Consider the following 25,218-nt stretch of genomic DNA (forward strand, 5'->3'; position numbering starts at 1 on the left):
AGGGCGCCATTCCACACCATGTCCAATAAATGCTAAGGTGTCCAGCACAAAGATCCTGTATCAATGTCGCCTCGAGAAAATAAAATGCGCCTGTATTCCAGTGTGGGCGTGCTTCATCCTGCATGAACCAGTAGTCTCAGAGTATTCCGTGCCGTCGTCCAGCCGGTACGAAAGTGTGTTTCAAGACTTCTGTTTGCTTTTTATGACACGTCCCTCAATAAAAAGGGGCACAATAATGCATTGTGAACTCATTGTTCACCGAACAGGGACACTTTGTCGAAGTTGTGCAGCAGCTTGAGCTTGGGGGTTCACAGTACTGCTGTTCAAATGTTAGCGCTAACATTTTGAAATTTGAATTGAGGCATCAGTGAGAGAGTTATAAAATTTTCAGAGCTAGAATGTAACAATATCAAAGGCAGAATTGCGGCATGAGATTAAACAACAGTAGACAAACACATTAAAAGTATTTTGGGCCGCCCTATAGTTTAATCTACCTCCACCAGAAATTGGCAGTGACCGACACGACACGCCCTGCAAATGTAGGTACAGCTTAATTGATACGAATGACTAAGGTACCTGAGGACAAAGAATAATCCTGCGTGCTGGGTGCTTTCACATACCGGAAAATAAATCATGGAGTAGAAACATGTGATTACCACGTATTTGAAAATAAACACTGGAAAGCACGAAATATGCCAAATATACTGACAGCATTAGAAACGTGCTAAAAGTAATGACCGCATCATAAAAAAAGGGACGAGAAAAATAATGCGTACTACGTTGTAAATTTTGCAGTAATTATTAATTATTTTTTTAGTAAAAATGTACCTTACACATTCAACGTAAACGGGTGGTTAAGCACATGAGGACACAAAAAGTGTGTCGTCGCGCTGTAAACCCACAAACCAATATTTTGATTCACAAACTCATTTTTGTAAGTCCTCGAGCTTCAACTGTCTTCGAGCACAGAATAATAATTTCAATAACATAAGCATGTGTTTTTACGAAAGTTTTATCCGTTGATGTCAAGTGCGGTAATACCTCAAAAAAAAAATCAAGCCATATTCAGACAACCTTTTTTACAAAGAGGACTCTTCGTAAGTAATTTTTATTTAGAAAGGTTGTAGGGCTAATACTATGTGGAACCTGACAGCCGCTCGAGAAATGCGATCATTCAGGTAAGTGAATTAGTTCTGAAACAAACGCAACATTTAGACAACAGAAAAACAAATAGTCATCTTTCTGCAGATTATATCGCGACGTCATAGTGTCGTCACAGTGACAATATTTCTCTTTTGCTCCAATATTTTGTGCGTTGTATTAAATATTCTGGTTCCCAATGTCCACTAATCTTAGTGACTATAAAATAGTTTCTTATTGACATCTTTTCTAATATTGGGATAAGATTGTGTTCCGCATTATAAACCCTCGAGGACATAAGCGCCAAGCAACTTTACATTTGAGTAAACGAAAATAATTGTTCCACTTTATCTGTTCCTTATTTCTGAATTTAGCTGCTGTATATCCATCCAACAGCTATAACAGATGTTGATCCCACATTAACCAGCTAATTTTTCTTTGGGTTCCAGGAAGCACCTATAAGAGGAAGAATTCCAGACCAAATCTTAGTTTCCGTTCCAGGTGGCTACCTCATACATGCAGTATCACCGTTGGCAGCGTGGCACTATGGGAGAATTACATAGGAAATGATAACGATGTACTATAAACACCTGTCGTGTCTGCCAAAGTGAGCACTATTTCAATGCTAAGATTACGTAAACTTAACATGCTGGATTTTCTTTCCATCTCAAGGTCATGAAATAACCCAAGTTCTGACCACGTAAGATGTTTCTCCTCCTCTTATGACCTATACATCTATGAGAATTTATGTATTATCTTCCTTCCCTGAAGGCAAACCGGACTGAAAAGCACTTCTACGCTGCGTTGCCAATGTCTGTCCAAGATTGAGTCCAAGATGCTGATAGTTTCACAATGTGCTGTCTTACTTACAACAGTCGCACTTGTCACTGTTACTAGTTAGAGCTCTTTTACCAAGTAATAGAAAGTGCAAATTTTGAAATACTTCTGAGTACACACTAAAATTTTACTGTATAAGCACGCAAAACTATTTACCAATAAGATATGAAGCAAAGCTTTCGGTCTTCTCTTACAGTTACTGGAAAGTTGTTATTCGTGGAAGGTAGAATCAAGGGTTTTAGTACTAGATATTCTTTGTAAGGTGTACGTTGCGAAGGAGGGAAACTTGTAAGGGCTGAAATCTCAATTTCAGTTCAGGTATTTCAAAAATTCCGTTGACTACAAAACATTTCTATGGAAGACATATTGCGTGCGCTGTACACCTCGTGTCTGTCGGACGCTTTTCTTATTTGGTACATCAGGTCCTTTTGGATGATCCGCTATTCGAAACACGCAACGCTTGCCTCGTGTGATATCCATAACCTAATGGCGGGGATAAAATGTGAAGCAGGTTACGACTGCTACGATGCAAACAACGTATCACATTAACAGAAATTTCGAAGTCTGAGAAAGAGCAAAATCAATCAGGGGAGCAAGTGCGCGTACGCATTTCTGTCATTACCGGCAGCTCTTCCAGAAGGGGGCAACGTGCTGTACCAGCCTGTACTACGCGCGCACTCAGTCGATTTATAGTTTTACACCTCACTGCTTTCATACCTACTCCTCATGAACCCTGGACCTTGCCGTTGGTGGGAGGCTCTCGTGCCACAGCGATACAGATAGCCGTAACGCAGGCGCAACCACAACGGAGGGGTATGTGTTGAGAGGCAGGACAAACGGGCGATTCCTCAAGTTGCATGGGCAATAGTCTGGATATTGATCTGGCCTTGTAACATCAACCGAATTGTACTTTGTGCTGGTACTGCGAACGACAGAAAGCAAGGGGGGAAACTACAGCCGTAATTTTTTCCGAGGGCTTGCAGCCCTACTGTATGGTTAAATGATGGCTTCCTCTAGGGTAAAGTATTCCAGATGTAAAATAGTCGCCCATTCCGCTCTCCAGGCGGGGACTACTCAGGAGTAATAAAACTGACATTCTACAGATCGGAGCGTGGAATATCAGACCCCTTAATCTGGGAGGTGGGTTAGAAAATTTAACAAGGGAAATAGATAGGTTAAAGTTAGATATAGTGGAAATTAGTGAAGTTCGGTGGCAGGAGGAACAATACTTCTGGTCATGTGAATACAGGGTTATAAATACAAAATGAAACAGGGGCAACGCAGGAGTAGGTTTAATAATGAACAAAAATAGGAACGCAGATAAGTTACTATGAACAATGTAGCCAAGATAGAAACGAAGCCCACACTCACCACAGTAGTAGAAATACATATGCCAACTAGCTCCGCAGATGGAGAGGCTGCGGAAAGATATGGTAGAATAAAAGAAATTAGTTAAGGGAGACAAATTTAATAGGCATGCGACACCGGAATTCGGTAGTAGAAAGAGAAGGAAAAATAGGTGAATATGGATTGGGGGAAAAAATGAAGCCACCTTGTAGAATTTTGCACGGAGCATAATTTAATCAAAGCTAACACTTAAAGAATCATGAAAGAAGGCTGTATACTTGCAAGAGACCTGGAAACACCCAGAGTTTTCTGATTATATAATGTTAAGCCTTATTTCGGAACCAGGTTTTAAACTGTAAGAAATGTCTAGGGGCAGATGTGGACGCTGCCCACAACTGTAGATTAAAACTGTAGACCTGTAGATTAAAACTGAAGAAACTGCAAGAATGCAGAAATTTAAGCAGATGGGACCTGGATAAACTGAAATAACCGGAGGTTGTGCAAAGTTTAAGAGGTATCATTATGGAACGATTGACAGATATAGGGGAAAGGAATGCAGTAGAAGACTGGGTACATTTGAGAGATCAAATAGTGAAGGCAGCAGAGGATCAAGTGCGTAAAAAGACGAGGGCTAACACAAATCCTTGGGTAACACAACAGATAATGAATTTAATTAATGAAAAGCAGTAAATGAACAAGAAGAAAGGTAATACAAACGTATAAAGAATGAGATCGATAGGAAGAGCAAAATGGTTAAGCAGGACGGCAAGAGGACAAATTTAAGGACGTAGAAACATACCACTAGGTCTAAGACAGATGCCAGTTATAGGTAAATTAAAGAGATCGGAGGAAAGAGAACCACCTGTATGAAAATCAAGAGCTCAGATGGAAATCTAGTCCTAGGCAAAGAAGGGAAAGCAAAAAGTCGGGTCTACACAAGACAGACCTACTTGAGGGCAATATTATGAAAACTGCATAGGACGAATATGAAGATGATATGAGAGATATGATATTGCGTGAAGAATATGACAGAACACCTGACGACCTAAGTCGAAACAAAATATGGACACGAATTCTATAGATGCCGACTTCAGTAAATATCAGTTTGTATTCTGTAGAAATTAGGTAAAACGTGAGGCAATACTGAACCTACGACTTATCATAGAACATAGATTAAGAAAAGACAAACTTATGTTTCTAGCGTTTGTAGACAGAGAAAGCTTTTGACAATGTTGACTGTAATACTCTCTCAAATTCTGAAGGTGCCAGGGGTCAAATACAGGGAGCGAAAGGCTATTTACAATTTGTACAGAAACCAGATGGCGGTTATAAGAGTCAAGGGCAGCAGTGGTTGGGAAGGGAGTGAGACAGGGTTGTAGTCCATTCCCGATGTTATTCAATGGGTATCTCAAGCAAGCTGTACAGGAAACTAAAGAAAAATTTTGAGTAAGGGATTAAAGTCCCAGGAAAAGAAATATAAACATTGAGGTTTTCCGATGACGTAATTCTGTCAGACAGAAATGGACTTTTAAGAGCGGTTTGACAGAATGGACACTGTCTTAAAAGGAGGATATAAGGCGACTATCAAAAGTAAAACAAGAATAATAGAATTTATTAGAATTAAATCAGGTGATGCTAGGGACATTGGATTAGGAAACGAGACAAAAAAGTGGAAGAGTTTTGCTACTTGGGCAGAAAAATAACTGATGATGGTCGAAGTAGAGTGGATATAAAATATTGACTGGCTATGGCAAGGATGCGTTTGTTAACATCAAGTATAGATTTAAGTGTCAGTCATTTCTGAAAGTATTTGTATGGAGTGTAGCCATGTATGGAAGTGAAATATGGACGATAAATAGTTTAGACAAGAGAATAGAAGCTTCTGAAATGTGGTGCTACAGAACAATGTTTAATAATAGATGAGTAGGTCACGTAACTAATGAGGTCGTACTGAATGGAACTGGGGAGAGGAGGAATTTGTGGCACAACCTGACTAGTAGGAGGAGTCGGTTGGTACAACATATTGAGGCATCAAGGGATCATCAATATAGTACTGGACGGAAGTGTAGAGCATAAAAATCTTAGAGGGTACGCAGGTTTCAGTAGTTACTCTGAGATGAAAAGGGTTGCACAGAATAGAGTAGCATGGAGAGCTGCACCAAACCAGTCTCTGGACTGAAGACGACGACGACGACCTTAAACCTTTCATACATTCTGGTCAGAGTATTTTAGGGAGGGCGTATGAACATACGTAGTATTCAAAATCGTTACTTTAAGAGAGTGAGCTAAGAAACAGATTACGGTAATGGACATACGTCTGAATAATAGTGCAACCAACTCTCGATCCTTAAGTATGTATCTGGGTGGTACCATAGGCGTAGTGCCTACTGCGTTTTTAGAAGCAACAGTCAAAAACTAAGCTACAGAGAGATTTGGTCTTGAACTGAACAGGGCGAAACAGAAGGGTGAGACGTGGCTATCTAATTTTTACAACCGTGAACAGTGATACAGTCGATAGTAATACCAATTGCTTCCTTATCAATCTATTACTCAGATTTTCAGACCAGGTCGGATGATAGAACTGCATTTAAAGCAGTATATGTTGAGAAAACTAATAGCAGTGCACTGAGGAAAAAATCTGAACTGTCAAGACTGCTAGCCAGTATAGCCTACAGAGTTTATCAGCTGTGTTTTGACGAGAAGATACTAGTAAAATTTGTGATTTTTTAACTTACTGTTTTCGTTTATCTCAGCTATTTCTGTAGCCTGCCACAAGAACGCATTTTTTGCGTGTATTAGAGAGTAGGTTATACAGACAACAGAAAATTCTGATTATTACTGACCGGTCAGGTGTTCTGTATGGTTTAAAGTGACTTTTCCTCATTGATTAGAGTGCCAAACAGAACCCTTCTCTTTCGGCAGTAATTTTCTTGCCTAATGAGCTATTTAGTCCCGGAGAAACAATATTGAGGAGAATAGCTAGCCATAGCCTATAATATGATTGAAGTGTGTGTCTTTCTCCGCGTTCAGAGCTCTTAATTAGGTAGGAAGTTTGACAACTGTTGCACCTGACGCCACAGAGGAAGACTGAGCCTTTCACCCGCCAACTATTACCTCCAGACGAGGACAGTCTTCAGTTTACCATAAATGCCAACAAAAACCATAAAATATCGGTCAAATTACAGCTTTCAACTCTAGCATTTTCGCCACTAAATAAGACGTAAGAGGCGGGTATAAAACCAGGTGCCAGCACGGCTCGCAGCAGCGTTACAACCATATACTTCCAACAAATTGAACTGTCCGTCGGTGACTACATGCAGCTAACATCAGTGTTAAGCCGCAGTGCATACTACTTATACCGAAACTGCTTGAAGAGGAGTCACATCTCAAAAGACTATGAATCAATTGTGCCGTTTGCTCCTACGGGGAGTCTTGATTGCTTACACAGTGAATTCCGGACGTATTCTTATCCTGGGAACAAGCTGGGCCGCTTTACACTGAGCTGAAGAAAGTGATGGGTTAGCACCATGCACCAAGGCAGATGGTGGTGCAAGGGCAGCCGTCATTTTTAATTATGATTCATGTGGAAAGCTTTTTGACGTCATGACCGCACAACGGGGATTAACAGACTGAACGCGGAATGATAGTTTGAGCTAGAAGCATAAGACTTTCCGTTCCAGAAATCTGTACTGAATTAAATAATCTGATATACGAAGTGTCAAGAGAGTGCGAGAATATTAAATTTCAGGGATTACCTCTCACCTCTCAACGCAGTGGCCGAGAGCGGCGTCGTTTGCCAAGAGTTGTCAGTGCGAAAATAACTGTAGAAATCAATGGGGGACGTACGACAGACGTATCCGTGCGGCGAAGTCTGGTATTAATTGACTATGGCAGCAGACTACCGAGCGAGGTGACGCAGTGGTTAGCACACTGGACTCTCATTCTGGAGGACGACTGTTCAAACGCGCGTCCAGCCATCCTGATTTATGTTTTCAGTGAGTTCCCTAAATCACTTCCGACAAATGCCGGGGTGGTTGATTTGAGAGAGTACGGGCGACTTCCTTCCTCACCGTTGCCCAATCCAATGGGACCGATAACCTCGCTGTTTGTTCCCCTCCCCCTACTCAACCAACCAGCAGACTACCGACGAGAGTACCACTGCTAACAACAAGACATCGCCTGCAGCGCCCATCATGGGCTCTTGACAGTATCGGTTGGGTCCTACACGACTGGAAAGGCGTGGTGTGGTGAGGTAAACCCCGATTTTATTAAGTAAGAGCTGATGGTAGAGCGGGTGTTGCTCAGACCCCACTAACCCATGAATCGAAGTTGTCAACGAGGCACTGTGGAAGCTAATGGCGGATCCGTAACGGTGTGGGCTGAGTTTACACAGAATTGACTGGGTCTTGTTCATCTCAACCGATCACTGACTAGAAATGGTGATATTGGTTGCTTGGAGACCATGTTAAACCAGTCACGGACTTCAATTACGGATGACAATGAGCCATGTCACTGGGTCACAATTGTTCGCGATTGCTTTGAAGAACCATTGAGATGGGGAGCAAGATCATCCGCCATGAATTCCATAGGAAATTTGTGGGACATAATCGAAAAGTCAGTTCGTGCACAAAATCATGCACCTGCAATATTTTTGCACTTTTGTACGGCTAAAGAGACAGCATGAGTCAATATTTGTGCAGTGGACTTGCAATGACTAGTTGAGTCCAGACCAAGTGGAGTTGCTGCACTATGCCGAGCAAAAGGAGGTCCGATGCGATAAGAGGAGGTATCCCACGACTCTTCACCTCACTGTACAAAGTGTACAATGCACACGTCTTACGAGGAAAGAGGAAGACAAACTGCGTTCTGTCTTAACATATATCTATTGTCTGGGAAGCTGTTTGTGTGTTCAGATCCTGTATTCGTCTAGAAACGAATTTTTGGAGGGGGAGGTACGACCATCTTGCATGTATAACAATTCAGACTTCAGGGAGTTTCTCCTCGCGCGTTATTTAGTGAATGTCTGATTTCTTCCTTACCATTATACTTTCATAGTGCTTCATAGCTAATAATTTTGTCGTCTGGAGCTGTTCACGTCTTCGTGACTGAACTGTAATGATGCAACTTTTTTTCTGTACCAGTGTGTACAGAGTTAGGGAATGAGACGAGGGTTTTTCGGTGCCTCACATTGAACGATTACGAAACTAATGAGCCTCTGTCTGAAGTTATCAAACGGATTGAAAATGCTGTTGTTCAGTAGCGGGAGCTAACTGGTAAGGTTGGATCTCTTTGTTGACATGTAAGTAGTTGGACGTCCGTGGCTTTGATACATTGCCAGATAGTTGGCCGTGTTGCTAAACATGGGTGCATCGTCTGCAAGCGGCGGTTAACAGTGCCTTTGAGAATAACTACTAGACGTAGAGATGGGATACAGCAAGGGAGGAAAACGCGGAGAAAACCCGATGCGTCCTGTTGTAATGAATCATTTTTCTTTCTTTTCTTATATGTGATCTTATATATAAGCTTATACATAAACTGAAAGAGCAACGAAAAGACGCTGCCAAAAATAATTAAAGAGTTGTTTCGTGGCAAGGCTAATCTGTTTGAAACAAAGAAATATGTTCAATTTATTAATTCATGAGTCTTAGTCCTTTTGTTTCTGGAAGTCTTAACGTACGGACGTATGCTTGGGTCCGTCGTACTAGCACTGTTAAAAATGTTTATTTTAACAGTTCATGTGCAGTATTATAATAAGTTATTAGAAAAGGAATACTTATTCGCACTGTTTTAAGTTCAACTCTTAACTGCTCATCACTTCACTCGCCGCCGAGATCCTGCATCAAGAGGTTCGGTGCAGACAAGAATAATTAACGCCATATCTGGAGGAGCATTCCTGCATTGACATTGTCACAAGACTAAACGCAATGGAATTAATGGGAAGGTAATTACTTAGACTTGATAGGCACCTATTGAACTTTATTATACCAAAAATATTGTGCTTCGTATGCTTAAGAACTTAGATCGACCATTTCAATCGTTGCGGTGATTATTTGGTACCGTACACTACTCGAAGCAGCAGTACCTAATAGAAATTATGTTTCCTGAGCACGAATGTAGTGATATTCAAGGTCTGTTGATATTGGTACCAATTAAAGTTCACCGAAGATTGTGCACAGATTCATAAATTACCTTCACAATTTTCTCAAATATTTTCCAATCAGTTCTTCCAATTATTCAAACAATTATCGATACATTTCCATATGCACATCCCTATCCACTGTGATGGCAGCGGGACTCCCCGGACACACAGAGTTGCGGCGCTGCACGCCCACATTGCCTATGCACGTCAACGTGCCGGCGACGCTGTGTATCCAGGCTGGTCCTTCAAGGCCGCACGGCGTACAACTAAGTAACTGGAAGTACATCTTACCTTCATTGGCACTTGTTAACAGGTGGTCATTACGGGGACCACAACAAAGCGGCTAGTGTTTGCGAAAATACCATGATACCGCTCAGATGAATGTGTGATCTGAAATTGAACTATTATTATAATGTACATCTACTGAGTTTGCTTCTTTAGCAGAATGTCCTAAATTACGGAGATGAATAATTATACACTACTGGCCATTAAAATTGCTACACCACGAAGATAACGTGCTACAGACGCGAAATTTAACCGACAGGAAGAAGATGCTGTGATATGCAGATGATTAGCTTTTCAAAGCATTCACACAAGGTTGGTGCCGGTGGCGACACCTACAACGTGCTGACATGAGGAAAGTTTGCAACCGATTTCTCATACACAAACAGCAGTTGACCGGCGTTGCCTGGCGATACATTGTGATGCCTCGTATGAGGAGGAGAAATGCGTACCACCACGTTTCCGACTTTGATAAAGGTCGGATTGTCACCTGTCGCGATTGCGATTTATCGTATCGCGACATTGCTGCTCGCGTTGGTCGAGATCCAATGACTGTTTGTAGAATATGGAATCGGTGGGTTCAGGAAGCTAATACGGAACGCCGTGCTGGATCCTAACAGCCTCGTATCACTAGCAGTCGAGACGACAGGCATCTTATCCGCATGGCTGTAACGGATCGTGCTGCCAGGTCTCGATCCCTGAGTCAACAGATGGGGACGTTTGCAAAACAACAACCATCTGCACGAACGGTTCGACGATGTTTGCAGCAGCATGGACTACCAGCTCTGGGACCATGGCTGCGGTTACTCTTGACGCTGCATCACAGACAGGAGCGCCTGCGATGGTGTACTCTACGACGAACCTGGGTGCACAAATGGCAAAACGTCATTTTTTCGGATGAATCCAGGTTATGTTTACAGCATCATGATGGTCGCATCTGTGTTTGGTGACATCGCGGTTAACTCACATTAGAAGCGTGTATTAGTCATCGCCATACTGGCGTATCACCCGACGTGATGGTATGGGGTGCCACTGGTTACACGTCTGTCACCTCTTGTTCGCATTGACGGCACTTTGAACAGTGGACTTTACATTTAAGATGTGTTACGACCCGTGGCTCTACCCTTCATTCGATCTCTGCAATACCCTACATTTCAGCAGGATAATGCACGACCGCATTTTGCAGGTCCTGTACGGGCCTTTCTGGATACAGAAAATGTTCGACTGCTGCCCTGGCCAGCACATTCTCCAGATCTTTCACCAATTCAAAAGGTCTGGTCAATGGTGGCCGAACAACTGGCTCGTCACAATACGCCAATCACTACTCTTGATGAACTGTGGTATCGTGTTGAAGCTGCATGGGCAACTGTACCTGTAGACGTCATCGAAGCTCTGACTCAATGCCTAGGCGTATGAAGGCCGTTATTACGGCCAGAGGTGGTTGTTCTGGGTACTGATTTCTCAGAATCTATGCACCCAAATTGCGTGAAAATGTAATCACATGTCAGTTCTAGGTATAACATATATGTCCAATGAATACCCGTTTATCATCTGCATTTCTTCTTGGTGTAGCAATTTTAATGTCCAGTAGTGTACATATGAGTCCACCATTCCGGCCGTTCTAAAATTCTCTCGGACCAAGATGTGTGCAAGCTGTGTTGTAGAAGTATGAACCTGCTTATATACCGCGTTGGCTCCGCCTTTGAGAGGACTTCGTATCAGGAGGTATTATCTCGTCTTCTCTACCTGCCTCCTCCCCCTTCCCCTCCCCTCAGAAACTAGCCTCCTCCTCTTCATCCCCCGTATCTGTTTCACTGAACGAAGAAGTTTTCCAATTGATTCCATGGACCACACAGGGCGTTATTTTATCGTTTAAATGAAAGAAAAATGGGGGAAAGAATGTCATGATTACCGCCAAGAGATGCTGAGAAAATTTGAGCAACATTCAGTTCCGGTCTAGAGATGAGTATCAGCTGCATAAAACTTATGCACTTGATGGTGGGCTGTGGACCTGAAGTGGTTGTTAAATACATAAATTTTATCATCTGCTCTTGGCGGTAATAATGGTGATCTTCAAATAATTACAAGATGTAGGGCACCACCTGTAACTTGGGAAAGCATATAAAAGAAGGATTAAGGCTTCAAGTCTTGACGTTGACAAGATTTTAAAACCTGTCCTTTCGCGATGATTGTTTTGTGGGACGCTCAAGTGCGCGGTCATCAGCGCCCGTGAAAAGGTCCAATTTTTACACAGGCCAATTTTTAGATAATCCGATCACGAATGATAAAGACAACACAAACACCCAGTCCCTGGGCACAGAAAATCCGAACCCGGCCGGGAATCTAAGGCAACGCTAGCCGGTACACCACTAGCTGCGGACGTCCTTCCGTGATAAAAGTAAAATCTCCGAAGAGGAGTTAGTAATATGAGTCCATGAAGCAAAATATGAGTATATGCATCCATTATGGAGATTATTTTTGCTAGAGGATAATTAGTTTTCCTGTTGTACTTTATTCCTGCTTGTGAAGTATAGACCATAGTCTAGTCTCTGTAATACAGAGTTCTCTGCAGAAATCAAACTTCGTATAGAAATAATTGAGCTTCCGTAGTCTGTGCTGTACGATGAAGTTTGTAACGGCTGAGGCTGAAGAGAGGGAGACAGTTGCATAAGCGCTCTGGAGCAACTGGTCAGCCAGCCAAGGTCGGTCATTTGGGCAGAGCTTGGCGTCCGTGGCGGAAGGGCCCTCGCGTCTGGCGCAGGTTTATTCCGCTGAAGCTACTGGACAGTCTGCTGCCCTCTAGTCCAACTTAACGGCTCTACCGTCTATCGTGTGCCAACTCCTTATCTGTGCCTCGTGCGAAAGCGCAGCACTATAAGCATCATTCTCTCAAATATACGTAAGAACCACGGAACTATTGTCGTGCGACGTACTACATTGCCGATTTTATTTCGATTCACGCGTACAGTTTCAAATATTCTGTAGCAGTATTTTCGATCGTTTTACGTGCTTGGCACATTTTGTTATAATATAGTGCGCGCAGATTATTTTTTCGATTATCTCTACAATCATTTTCTCCGCTTCATAGTGCCACGTCCGTATCACACGAATTCCGTTGGAAGGACTAAAAGCTTCTCCTTCCCTCTTTACACTAGATAGAGGATGATAAATAGCGCCGCAGTCACAAAGCGTAATCTCATTTTCGCGGTACTTTTAGAGGTCCGCCTACGCTTTGCGTTGTTGCATTTTATCTACGAGCCGATATAGGTGCTAAAGGTAGTGCATGCACTGTACCTTTTTTGCCACTAAGCCTGCACACGCACTACTTCACTTTTAATGCAACATGATTAGTTTATTGGACGTAAAACACCGAAACACCCTAGAGCAACTTCCAATGCCACATTTTAAGACGTTTCGAGACTACTGATGAGAATGACTTATCACGATACTCTATGTTGAAAGTACTATTTCATCTTTATCATGCTCATGCGAAAGGTTTTCATGCAAGAACGAAGTGCGCGGTTACGTAACGCAATATTTGCAGACATTCAGCTGTGGATAACGCAAATTTCTACGGAACGAATATCGCTTGAACTATCTAAAATTGTAATGGAATACTGAGTTCGTGGTATCCATATTTGGGTGAATTAATGGACCCTCCAACATACACAAGTACAGAGAATGAAAATGAGAAACATTTTACTAATTATATGCCACAGAAAATTACGTTTAAAAACTTACGTCTCTAAAATAAAACTGTTTCTAGACAAGAATCAAAATAAAAAATTTCTTTTAAAATTATCTTTACCGCCGCTGTGAGTGTCAGCAGTAACATCTCAGATACATGCGTTATTCTTATTGCGTTCTGATGCTAAGTAGTGGAATTTAATCTTAACCCTCTAACACTAAGGGGAACATTTTACTAAAAAGAAAGTCATAATTTACAGATTATGCACTAGTTAATTACCGTTACGTCTCCCATGGTACGTCACAAAGTAGGTACAAAATGTCCCGTTTTACACCCTATACTGATAACAGACTGGCGGGAATCTCGAATGGGTACCAACTGCAGTCACAAACTTTGCTGGAGTCTAGAAATATAAGGTCAATATCATGCACAGGAAAGAAGTATACTGTGTCACACAGGTTGTACTCAGCTGCCAAGTAAACATGTAGTTGAAAGCATCTACATTAACGTTTCATAAGCTTAGGAGATAGGTAGCGTTCCTAGTGCATATCCTGTTACCTTATCAGATCAAATAAGTGACGGGGTGCACGACACGTTGTACTGCAAGTAGTAACGAATGCTTGTTCGGCAGGGCGCACAACAGAAAGGCGTCGTTTAGTTTCGAGGGAAAGCAAGAGTCATTAGGGGACCGGGTATTAGTCGAACATGCAAATGTAGTAAATTTTTTGTATCTGCGACTCATTTTCCGATGATATGACAGCACACGTAACAGCCGTGCGGTCCTTTGATCTGGAGAGCTACAAGCAGAAGCCAGCATATAATGCTTACTGTGGAGTTAAATTATTGGGTGCTTCCGGTTATTGCTTTGGCAGTAGCGACACCATACTGAAATCAACTCGCTGGATTCAGGTACTGGAGTCTGGTGGTAGCAAGATCTACTTGGCACTTCCTTACATCGAAAGATCAAAAGCTCGAAATCTCAACCTCACTCGTTGCTTTTGAGCCCTCCACAAATTGAATGCATAATTTGCACTCAACCTGTCAAGTAGAGAACACCCGCTACATAATGAAAGCTTTTCGGTAAAATTGGTCTGCATTTAGAAGGACAGTAGGACTCTTCATACATAGGGGCCGGCAAGTAAATTGAGGCGTAGTTTTAATGCAGTATTCATTTGTGCTATGAAGCAATACTCAAACTACAAATATCTATTTAAATTTTAGTTCATTCATTGTATTCGAAATAGCGAATAAGCACCATCAGCAGTAGAATGGAATGACAATGAAAATTTATGCTGGGCCGGGACACGAACGCGGATGTCATTGTAGCGAGCTATCGCCTTACCATTTGGTTATCCGTGCACGACTCACGGCCAGACCCAAACTTCCATGACGTCAACCATCCGTCTACGACCTATACTCTTAACCCAGTATGTTTATTTCCGTGCAGGTCAGACGTTTTACTTTAAAGTTGTTTTCCCGGTATCGGCAGATAAATACAATATTGCAGATTCTGATTACGATGCAAAGTTCCTTTGGACATGCGTGCATGCATGTACAAAGGAACTTTGCATCGTAATCAGAACACAGGCACTGCAATATCGTATTTTAATTCATTTATGTAAACCACTAGGCATACCGGTTTTTATCTCTAATTTACCTATTTGTGTCAGCAGTACAATGATCGTTTCGAATAACGGAAATTAAACACTGTAACAGAACAGCGCAAGCTGACATTCTTAACTGCGGTTTCTAACCGTCTCTCCGCATTCAAATGATACACACATCAAAAAAGTTTTGCATCACCCCCGTTGCCAGAACTACTGAAGGTAGACGTTGACTCTGGATATTGTATTACAGACAGTCCCTTTGACTGTTCAGAGATGTCACTAAACCCGCCGAAAGATGCAAACAACAATGCATGAGCAGCGCCTATTAGAGGGGGTCCGACAGCCGATCAATTCCAGTCATTCCACAAGGAAGGAGGTACACGGCTCGTGTTGTCTGGTTCAACCATGCCTAGACGGTCAATAACGCGGTTCGATCGCGTCCGCATTGTTATTTTGTGCAAGGAAGCACCCTCAAGAAGGGAAGTGTCCAGGCGTCTCTGAACGATTCAAAGCGATGTTGTTCGGACATGGAGGAGATACAGAGAGACAGGAACTGTCGATTGACATTACTCGCTCAGGCCACCCAAGGGCTACTATTGCAGTAGATGACCATCACCTACGGATTATGGCTCGGAGGAAACCTGACAGCAACGCCACTTTGTTGAATAATGCTTTTCGGGCAACCACAGAACGTCGTGTTACGACGCAAACTGTGTGCAATAGGCTGCATGATGCGCAACTTCCCTTCCGACGTCCATGGCGAGGTCCATTTCTGCAACCACGGCACCATGCAGCGCGCTAGAGACGCGCCCAACAACATGCCGAATGGACCGCTTAGGTTTGGCATCACGTTCTCTTCACCGATGAGTGTCGCACATGCGTTCAACCAACCAATCATCGGAGACGTGCTTGGAGGCAACCGGGTGAGGCTGGACGCCTTAGACACACTGTTCAGCGAGTGCAGCAAGGTGGAGATTCCCTACTGGTTTGGGGTGGAATTTTGTGGGGCCGACGTACGCCGTTGGCGTTCATCGAAGGCGCCGTACCGGCTGTACGATACGTGAATACCATCCTCCGACAGATAGTGCAACCATATCGGCAGCATATTGGCGGAGCATTTGTCTTCACGGACAACATTTCGCGCCCCGCCATCGTGCACATCTTGTGAATGACTTCCTTCCGGATAACGATATCGCTCGACTAGAGTAGCCAGCATATTCTCCAGATATGAACCCTATCGAACATACCTGGGATATATTGAAAAGGGCTGTTTGTGGACGACATGACCCACCAACCTCTGAGGGATCTACGTCGAATCGCTATTGATGAGTGGGACAATCTGGACCAATATTGCCTTGATGAACTTGTGGATAGTATACAGTATACGAATACAGGCACGTATCAATGCAAGAGGACGTGCTACTGGATAGTAGAGGTACCGGTGTTTACAGCAGTCTGGACCACCACCACCACTGAAGGTCTCGCTGTATGGTGATACAACATGCAATGTGTGGTTTTCATGAACAATAAAAAGGGCGGAAATGTTATGTTGATCTATATTCCAATTTTCTGTACAGGTTCCTGAACTCTCGGAACCGAGGTGATGGAAAAGTTTTTTTGATGTGTGTATAATAATTAACAAGGAAATCTGGTATCTATACGAAGGTTAGGTCATTATAATCATTTGCATCTGCAGAGATTTACTACAGGAACAGCTGCGATAAAAATATAGAAAACAAACACCACCTCTACGACAAGGTCATTAGAGATGGAGCACTAGTTATGCTCGATAAAGGTGGAGACAATGACATGACAGTGTAAGAACCATCCCAACATTCTCCAGCAGTGAATTAGCGAACCTGAAATGTGTGTTCGTATCGGTAGTAACTCCGTATCTACCGAATACGAATCCGATGTCTTAATCACCCATCTACCTCTTTCGGTAAGTCTGTCCCGGGTAAGACTTGTGAGCTACTCGCATCAATGTGCCAACCATTCTTACATTATTAGTAAAATCTAAATCTACCCGTTTAATGTTTGTATACTGTAATTACAGGTCCTTCAGACATTTCACAACTTTCTCGACGCTCTGAGCGTCGGAATTATTTATTAACGGACGAGGAAACAATACGCACCCAGCTAAACCAGACGTTGTCATGTCTGGATATTAAACTTCGGAAGCATCTTCACGCGACGCAACGGGCCAACGCCCTCAGGGTCAGTAAGCTGACACTCCAAGTACGCGGCAGAGCCTAACAGCGCGATTTCCAGCATCTATACGAGGTTCATGTCGTCGTGAGTCTTCGCTTGTGTCTTCTCTAATGATTCCTGTGGTGGACAAACCCATACAACGGAGAATGAAGTTTTAATTTTCCTTTAGATGTTACTTCTAAGTACAACATGTTTCATATCTTCGAAATTTTAGTTGTTTGCCAAAGCAGAAGGCAAGTGTAAATCAGTTACTCACCCATTTTGGAACCGGCTTTGTAAGCATGTCCCCCTATCATTTCTGTAACGCTGGTGCATTTTGCAACGAGACACGATGTACCCAGAAGATTTTTACTCCACATTACGGTACTTTTACATTACTATTATAAAATTACCGTTAGGTCGCAAAAAGACTGACAGCTTGTCACCGCATGAATTCTAGACACATTTTGAATTTATGTTTACGTACGTATCGAAGACGATGAATGACGCGGAGAAAAAACAAACTTAGTTTCGAAATATCAGTTCTAGCTTTTACGGCTGATGAAAACTGTCAGATAATAGATTAAACGAAACTTCTGCTTTCTGGGTAGGTTGCCAAGAGCGACACTTTTGTTATGCAACAAGCCTTCAACAGGTTGCCATGACAAGTCTTATGGACACTAATTTTACCAGCTAAGAAATAAATTTGCAAAGAAGAGAAGAAAATAGTTAAGTGTCACAGGGTTTTTTCTCTAGCGTCTACCTACGTATTTTAAATTTCGCAGTACAAGTTATCCACTAAGAGTTTTCAGCGCGATTAATTCTGTATTATGGTAGTTTGGGACAAAGTTTTGTTAATTTGTAGTAGCATGGCTATATAGAGGAGGGGAATCTTCACTCGTCTGTTTACGAAGTATTCTGAACACCCGTCAACAGTACAGTGCAGAGATGCCTTAAGTAGTGTTAGACCTCAAAATCTCGACACATACTTGAGCTGTAAAGCGCCAGGAGACGCATTCATCTTTAAAAAAACTCTTAGGAAATATTTAGTTATTCTGCTACCCCTAGTTACGTAGAAAATAGAATGTGGCCAGGACAATGATCTTTTCATTCTCTGTTGCAATTTTGAAATTCACTGTTTTACAGTGTAGAATAATTTCAGATGGAGACCGCTGTTATCGATTTCTAAATTACTAATTCCGTAGAATTAGTATTTCGCTTAAGTGAAAAAGACAAGCTGTTTCTGTCGTGTTGTCTACCGAGCCATATTTACTGTGGAAGAGGAATCCGAGGAACTGCAAGATACAATTTGCGTTTAGTACGCTGTGAATATCTTTGTCTGCTTGGATAAACATCCAGTCAGAGAAAAATGATACAAAAACAATACTGAGCAGTAACTGTAAACGGAGCAGCACAGTTTTAAGGTTCCGTGAGGCACTTTAAACACCGTAATTAAGAAATCCACTCGTTTGTGATCTGTTCGATTCAATATGAGGGAAGTTTGGGAACCACATTTTTCGAGAGATGCTATTAGACTAAAGCGTCTAACAATACAAAACAATGTTGCAAACAAAACACAACTGTGATTCTTTATCCCTCCTCCCCCTCCTGCTCCATCCTATTGGCCGATACCCAGAAAGCCTGGCGCACTGAGTGAAAATCACAGCCAGCCACATCTAGCCCCGAGACATACTCTGCAGACTGAGATGGTGGAGCACCTCTAATTGGAGACAAAGATACGTATTCGACTCGGTGAATTGCAAAGCACACATTCCACTGTGCAGCGGCTGCTGGTGCACGGACGGTACCTGGCGTGGTGGAGGTGCGCGGCGTGCGCGGGGTGCCCGGCACCTCGAGGTCGTCGTCGCCCTCGCCGGGCTCCGACCAGGACACGGAGCGCAGGTGGGGCGGCGGCGCGCCGCGCTTGCCGGCCACGGCGGACGCCTCCGCCGGCGTCGCGGCGCCGTTCATCGCCTGCGCGTCCACTGCCGGGGCTGCTGCCGTGCTCGCCATTGTGTCTGCTCGCCGGTCATACACTGGGCTCGCCGCGTCCGCGGCGGCGCGCTTATAAAGCCTGCCAGTGACGTCGCAGCTGACGCAATCGATACGTGCCGCCCGCGCCGCGCCGCTCCGCGCCGGCCCAATGGCGGGCCACGCCATTCATCGCAGGTGCAGGTGAGCACCACGCACCTCAGATTCCGTTCTCCCCAGAGCACTGTCCGCTGTGGGTAACGAGTGCACCATCGCGGGTTAGCGACTACTCCTTTTCGTCCTACAGTGGGCGCGGCGCGGTATTTTACCTACAGCACGTGGCGAAATTTGTCACTTCCGTAACGCGGATTGACTCTCCAATAAAGTGCCACGCAGTGTAACTCCAATATCCTTACAAAATGCTAGCTCGACATTTGTCACTTCCGTAACGCGGATTGACTCTCCAATAAAGTGCCACGCAGTGTAACTCCAATATCCTTACAAAATGCTAGCTCGACTGGCCCTTGGATATTGTTCATCAGTCTCGGACCATTATGAAGTGTATGTATATGAGAGAGAGGGGGGGAGATATATATATATATATATATATACAGAGATTATATATATATAGATACAGAGATTATATATATATATATAGATAGATACAGAGATTATATATATAGATACAGAGATTATATATATAGATACAGAGATTATATATATAGATACAGAGATTATATATATAGATACAGAGATAGAGATACAGAGATATAGAGATATTCAACTGAGCACCACATACCATCGCCGGATCAAATATTCGGCGCTGGAACAACGGAGATGCTCAAAAGCGTGCAATAGCAGAAGCTACAAGAAACGTTGTGTCCCACAGAATTGTTTACCGATGAAATTTCAAAACCTTATGCTCCACGAACAGAGTGAGAACTTGAGACATGAAACCTCCCCGATTTTCAAATGTAATTTAAAATAACAGACATACTTCCCATTTGAGGCGTCATTTCTGTGTGGCTTTTCTTCTAATGGTTTGTTCTGTTGAAGGTGCGAAATAATTACCAGAAATCACCACTTCCAGAGCTGTTGCGGTATCCAGGAACGAAACAAACCACTTCTATCCAAAAGAAATTTCCGGCAGGAACTTCAAAGGGAGCTACCAGACCTTAAGACGATTAATGCATTTTTTTGTTGTGGTTTTAGGGCGCGAAACTGCTACGGTCATTAGCGCCCGGTCTATGACTTAGGAAAAGGTAAAAAAATGAAACTGGAAACCAGCAGCAATGGGAGCGAAACTCAAAAAAGTGCGGAAACTAAAAACAGGAGGAATGCTTAAAAAACCACTATGGAAGGGGGGCTGTTTGTCTCCAAAAAGAGCTTCAAATGACTGACCGTCATCTCACTGGCACTAATAAACTCGAGAACGCGATCGGTTGAGCGCGTGTCATCTGCTAAAATGGAAGATATATCAGGCGACAGCTGTAGACGGGCGCGTAACGGAGTAAAATAGAGGCACTCGAGTAAAAGGTGTCTCACCGTCCACAGTTGAGAGCAGTGGGGACAGAGTGGGGGAGGATCGCCCCTTACAAGATGTCGATGGCTAAAAAAAGAGTGCCTTATCCGGAGTTTAGTTAAAATTACCTCCTCCCTACGACGAGTTCGAGAGGAAGATGTCCAAGCACAGGGAAGAGCTTTTAACGTCCCGCAATTTATTATTGGGAAGTGTCGACCAGTGTACGTGCCATAGAAGAGCAACACGACGACATAAAACACTCCGTAGATCGGCGAAGGGAATCATGGGAAGAGCAGGCTGAAGAAGAGAGACTGCAGCCTTGGCCGCTATATCGGCCGCCTCATTTCCACAGATGCCAACATGTCCTGGGATCCAGAGGAACGCCACAGAGACGCCCCCCAAGTGGACCAAGTGGAGGCAGTCCTGAATCCGGTGGACCAGAGGGTGGACAGGGTAGAGAGCTTGGAGACTGAGGAGAGAGCTGAGCGAATCTGAGCGGATAACATACTGTATCCGCTGATGGCGACGGATGTATTGGACAGCCTGGAGGAGATTAATGCTTGATAGGAGAAGTCGCTGCCCGGTGGGGACAGACAGGTTCTGCACAGAACTCACTTCTGATGAAATGGTAGACGGAATCAGACCTTCCAAAAAAGCCTGTCAAAGTCATTTCGCCGAGCGTCACGAGAGCTAAACATTCGTCGCTCAACAGTTCACGGGGTGCTGCTGAACGACTTCTCTTGCACTCTTACGTAATTCAAATTGTGAAAGGATTGAATCTGAACGACTTGCAGCGTCGCCACGAATTTGCTACTCAAATGTTGGACTGTATCGGGCAAGACCTCAACTATCTAGAAAATGTATTCGCTGACGAAGTAATCTGCCACACACGTCGGAAGGTTAATTGGCACAACATTCATATATGGGGTTCGCAAAAAAAACCGTAGTTTTCGGTACTACGGCAGACAGCGAAACGGAATATGTGGTGCGCGCTACTGAAAGAGAGCATAGTTTGACCATTTTTATTCATCGAACAGACAGATGAACCGTTTATCTAGACATTCTTGAGCAATTTGCTGTCCATCATATTCACCTGCAGCCACATGTGATCTTCCAGCAAGATGCTGCACCACTGCACTGATATTTGAAGGTTCATGACTTCCTGCATCGAAAATTTTCACAGCGATGGGGAGGCCACGATGGACCAACTAAGTGCCACCGCAATCTCAGGACGTAACCCCCTTTGAATATCTTCATGTATGATTATGTGAAAGACGTTTGTATGCCTCGCTTGCACGTGATCTTTCTTATGTCTTGAGAAGAACTGTGGATACAATAGCCTCCATCATCCCAAACATGCTTTTAAGCAAATAGTTTGAGACAGAATTTTATGCGCTACGGAATAAGCTCATGGAGAACAGAGTTAATTTTCTGTATAGAACTTCCTGAGTCACTTAGTATGATGCAGATTTTTTTTTTACATGTGTTGACGGTAGAATGAGAACTGCTACCTCACTTTTCACTCAGTATAATCGCCTTTTCTATCCTCCGATGGGATTTTTCTGCCGGATCCCTTTTCTCTGCTGCAACAGGGCACGTTACTCATGTAACAACAACTTTATGAGTCAGTAAAATTTAAATGAAGTAAAACTAATTTTCCATCTCAGACCGGATTTCATCTGCACATATTTTGTATGTGCTTCATTACTACGACTTCGCGTTCCCAGAACACTTAACGGAGACGCTTTTCAGAATATTTCTCTGTGCTATATCACTTTATGAACTATGTTTCCGCCTCACACCGGATTTTGAGTTGTACATGTGCAAGTAGGGTAACTTTGAACCTATTTCGGAAACAGATAAAGATATCGAGAAAATTTTCGAAGGTTGTTCGATATTGCGCTATTTACTGTGCATAGCGGGCTTTTATTCCGCGGCTAGGTTTGTTACAAAGAAATGGAAGTAAAGCTTTTTGGCCCATTAACTAAAAGGTGCCTCCACAAGACCCTTAACGCCCACTGTAGACCACGTCTAATACGGAAACAACACATTTGCTCCATTTGGCTAAGCAGGACGGAGTACCTAACAATATTTCGACATTGTAATGTATGAAAGTGACTAAGGCGATCCTTCTGTTGGATACACAAATGGTCCGTAGCTCAAGAGCCATCCAAAACACTGTCACCAATAGAACCCGATATGAGCCCCGGAAGAATCCCGTTTTTATGCTCTGCGTTATAGAATACTGGTACACAGAAGAGCTAAAGAAACTTTTACACCTGCATAACATCGAATAGGGCGCCCGCGAGGACGCATAAGTGCCGCAACACGACGTGGCATGGACTCTACTAATGTTTGAAGTAGTGCTGGAGGGAAGTGTCAGCATGAATCCTCTAGGGCTGTCAGTTCATACGAGTACGACGGGGTGGAGATCTCTTCTGAACAGGACGTTGCAAGGTATCCCAGATATACTCAGTTTTCATGTCTGGGGCGTTTGGTGGCCGGCGGAAGTGTTTAAACTCTTAAGAGTTTTCCTGGAGTCACTCGGTAGTAATTATGGACGTGTGGGGTGTCGCATTTCCCTGCTGGAATTGCCCGAGTCCGTCGGAATGCACAATGGCCATAAATGGACGCAGGTGATCAGACGGGATGCTCACGTATGTGTCACTTGTCAGAGTTGTATCTAAACGTGTCAGGGGTCCCATATCCCTCCAGCTGCACACGCCCCACACTATTAAAATCTCCACTGTCTTAACAGCCCCCTATTGACATGCAGGGTCCATGGATTCGTGATTATGTCTCCATACCCGTACACTTCCATCCACTCCATACAATTTGAAACGAAGCTCATCCGGCCAGGCAATATGTTTCCAGTCATCAACAGTCCAAGGTTGGTGTTGACGGGCCCAGGCGAGGCGGGAAGCTTTGTGTCATGCCGTCATCAAGGGTACACGAGTGGGTCTTCGGCTCTGAAAGCCCGTATCGACGATGTCTCGTTAAATGGTTCGCACGCTGGTATGGTGATGGCCCTGCTTTGAAATCTGCAGCAATTTACGGAAGGGTTGCATTTCCGTCACGTTGAACGATTCTCTTCAGTCAACGTTTGCAGTATCTTTTTCCGGCCGCAGTGATATCAGATTTGATGTTTTACCGGATTCCTGATATTCACGGTACATTCTGTGTCATCACTCGTGCGCCTACTATAACACCACGTTCAAGTTCATTTAAACCTTGATAACCTGCCATTATAATAGTAATCGATCTAAGAACTGCGCCACACGAATGTTGCCTTATATAGACGTTGCCGATCACGGCGCCATATTCTGCCTGTTTGCGTATCTGTGTTTGAATATGGATGCCTATACCAGTTTCTTTGGCGCTTCAGTATATAACAGCTGAGCGCCAACTGACACGCATGTGCGTCAACATGTTTCAGATCTGAATTTGCTGTGCCATTTCCTCCACCTAACTTTTTAGCTTTTGTATGTTTCGCATGATTTTATTTTCTTCTTTGTTTTATCCACTTTCGAAATTTTTACACACTCATCTATTCTTTATTAATTCCAGTTACCCTTCACTGCCACTTTTCTGCTTTCATCAATCTTAGTTCTTTTCCTGAGCCACCCTATATTAGCCGGCAATGTGATACATTTTCTAACTCCTTCAGAGTCTTAGGGAGACTGAATCTATCTATTCACTGGTAAGACAGTGTGTGAGGAAGGAGAGCCTTTTTCAAACGCGTAATTGTTTCTAACTACGTGCTAATTCTTTGAGAGAAACCTCTAGCACTCCAGCAACGTTAGATAATGCTCCAGTATCTGCAACAGTTGCAAGTGAGTATCTTGTAGTTCTGTGTATCCTGTATATTCTAAAGCATATCAAATGATAAATTTTTGGAGGTTTTCTTTGGTGTCTGGTGCTAGTTAGCTATAAGCGGTACCTACCAATCTCTAGGAGTGCTTTTTCAGCAGCAGCCGCTACTTGTTTGTGGCGATAGAACAATGTTATGGTAGTTGTATCTTCAGGTGAGATTGCATATTAAATGTAAAACGAAGTATTTCTTTTTACAGGAGTCTTTAGTTTTATTATCGTTCTTAAGTGCTGATACTAGAAATCAAAGATACACACATTTTTCATTCCGTGAGCAATATCTGTGCATACGAACGCAGTCGATCGACTAGATGCTCTGCTTATAGAGGAAAGCACTAACTCAATGAGCAAGGCACGCTCGTAATTCGATTTGAAGGCTATCACTCAAAAGTAAAGATGTCAATTATAGCCCTCACCTCACTCCCTTTCGTACGTCCAGCAGAAGACTATAGATCACTGTGGAAAAATTATCTTCAAGCACAATATTGTGCATAAAATGGGATACAACTCGGCAGTATACCAGAAGCAAACTATTAACACATTTTAATGCTGAACGTCTAGCGAATTTGCAAATCATTTCTATATTGTACCTGAGCGAGCTTTTGTTGCAGTTTAAAGAGCAGAT

At 43.2% G+C, this 25,218-nt stretch overlaps 1 protein-coding gene across 1 annotated transcript in view; it reads right to left on the reverse strand.

The window, feature by feature from the left end:
* LOC124794876 (GTP cyclohydrolase 1-like) overlaps positions 1-19,201 on the reverse strand; it is a 92,719-nt gene extending 73,518 nt beyond the window's left edge. The window contains exon 1 of the mRNA XM_047258558.1: positions 19,039-19,201. Coding sequence (XP_047114514.1) covers positions 19,039-19,201 — 163 coding nt within the window. The remainder of the gene's footprint in view (positions 1-19,038) is intronic.
* Positions 19,202-25,218: the final 6,017 nt, after the last annotated feature.

This window comes from Schistocerca piceifrons, chromosome 4, assembly GCF_021461385.2.
Source record: "Schistocerca piceifrons isolate TAMUIC-IGC-003096 chromosome 4, iqSchPice1.1, whole genome shotgun sequence".
NCBI classification, from domain to species: domain Eukaryota; kingdom Metazoa; phylum Arthropoda; class Insecta; order Orthoptera; family Acrididae; genus Schistocerca; species Schistocerca piceifrons.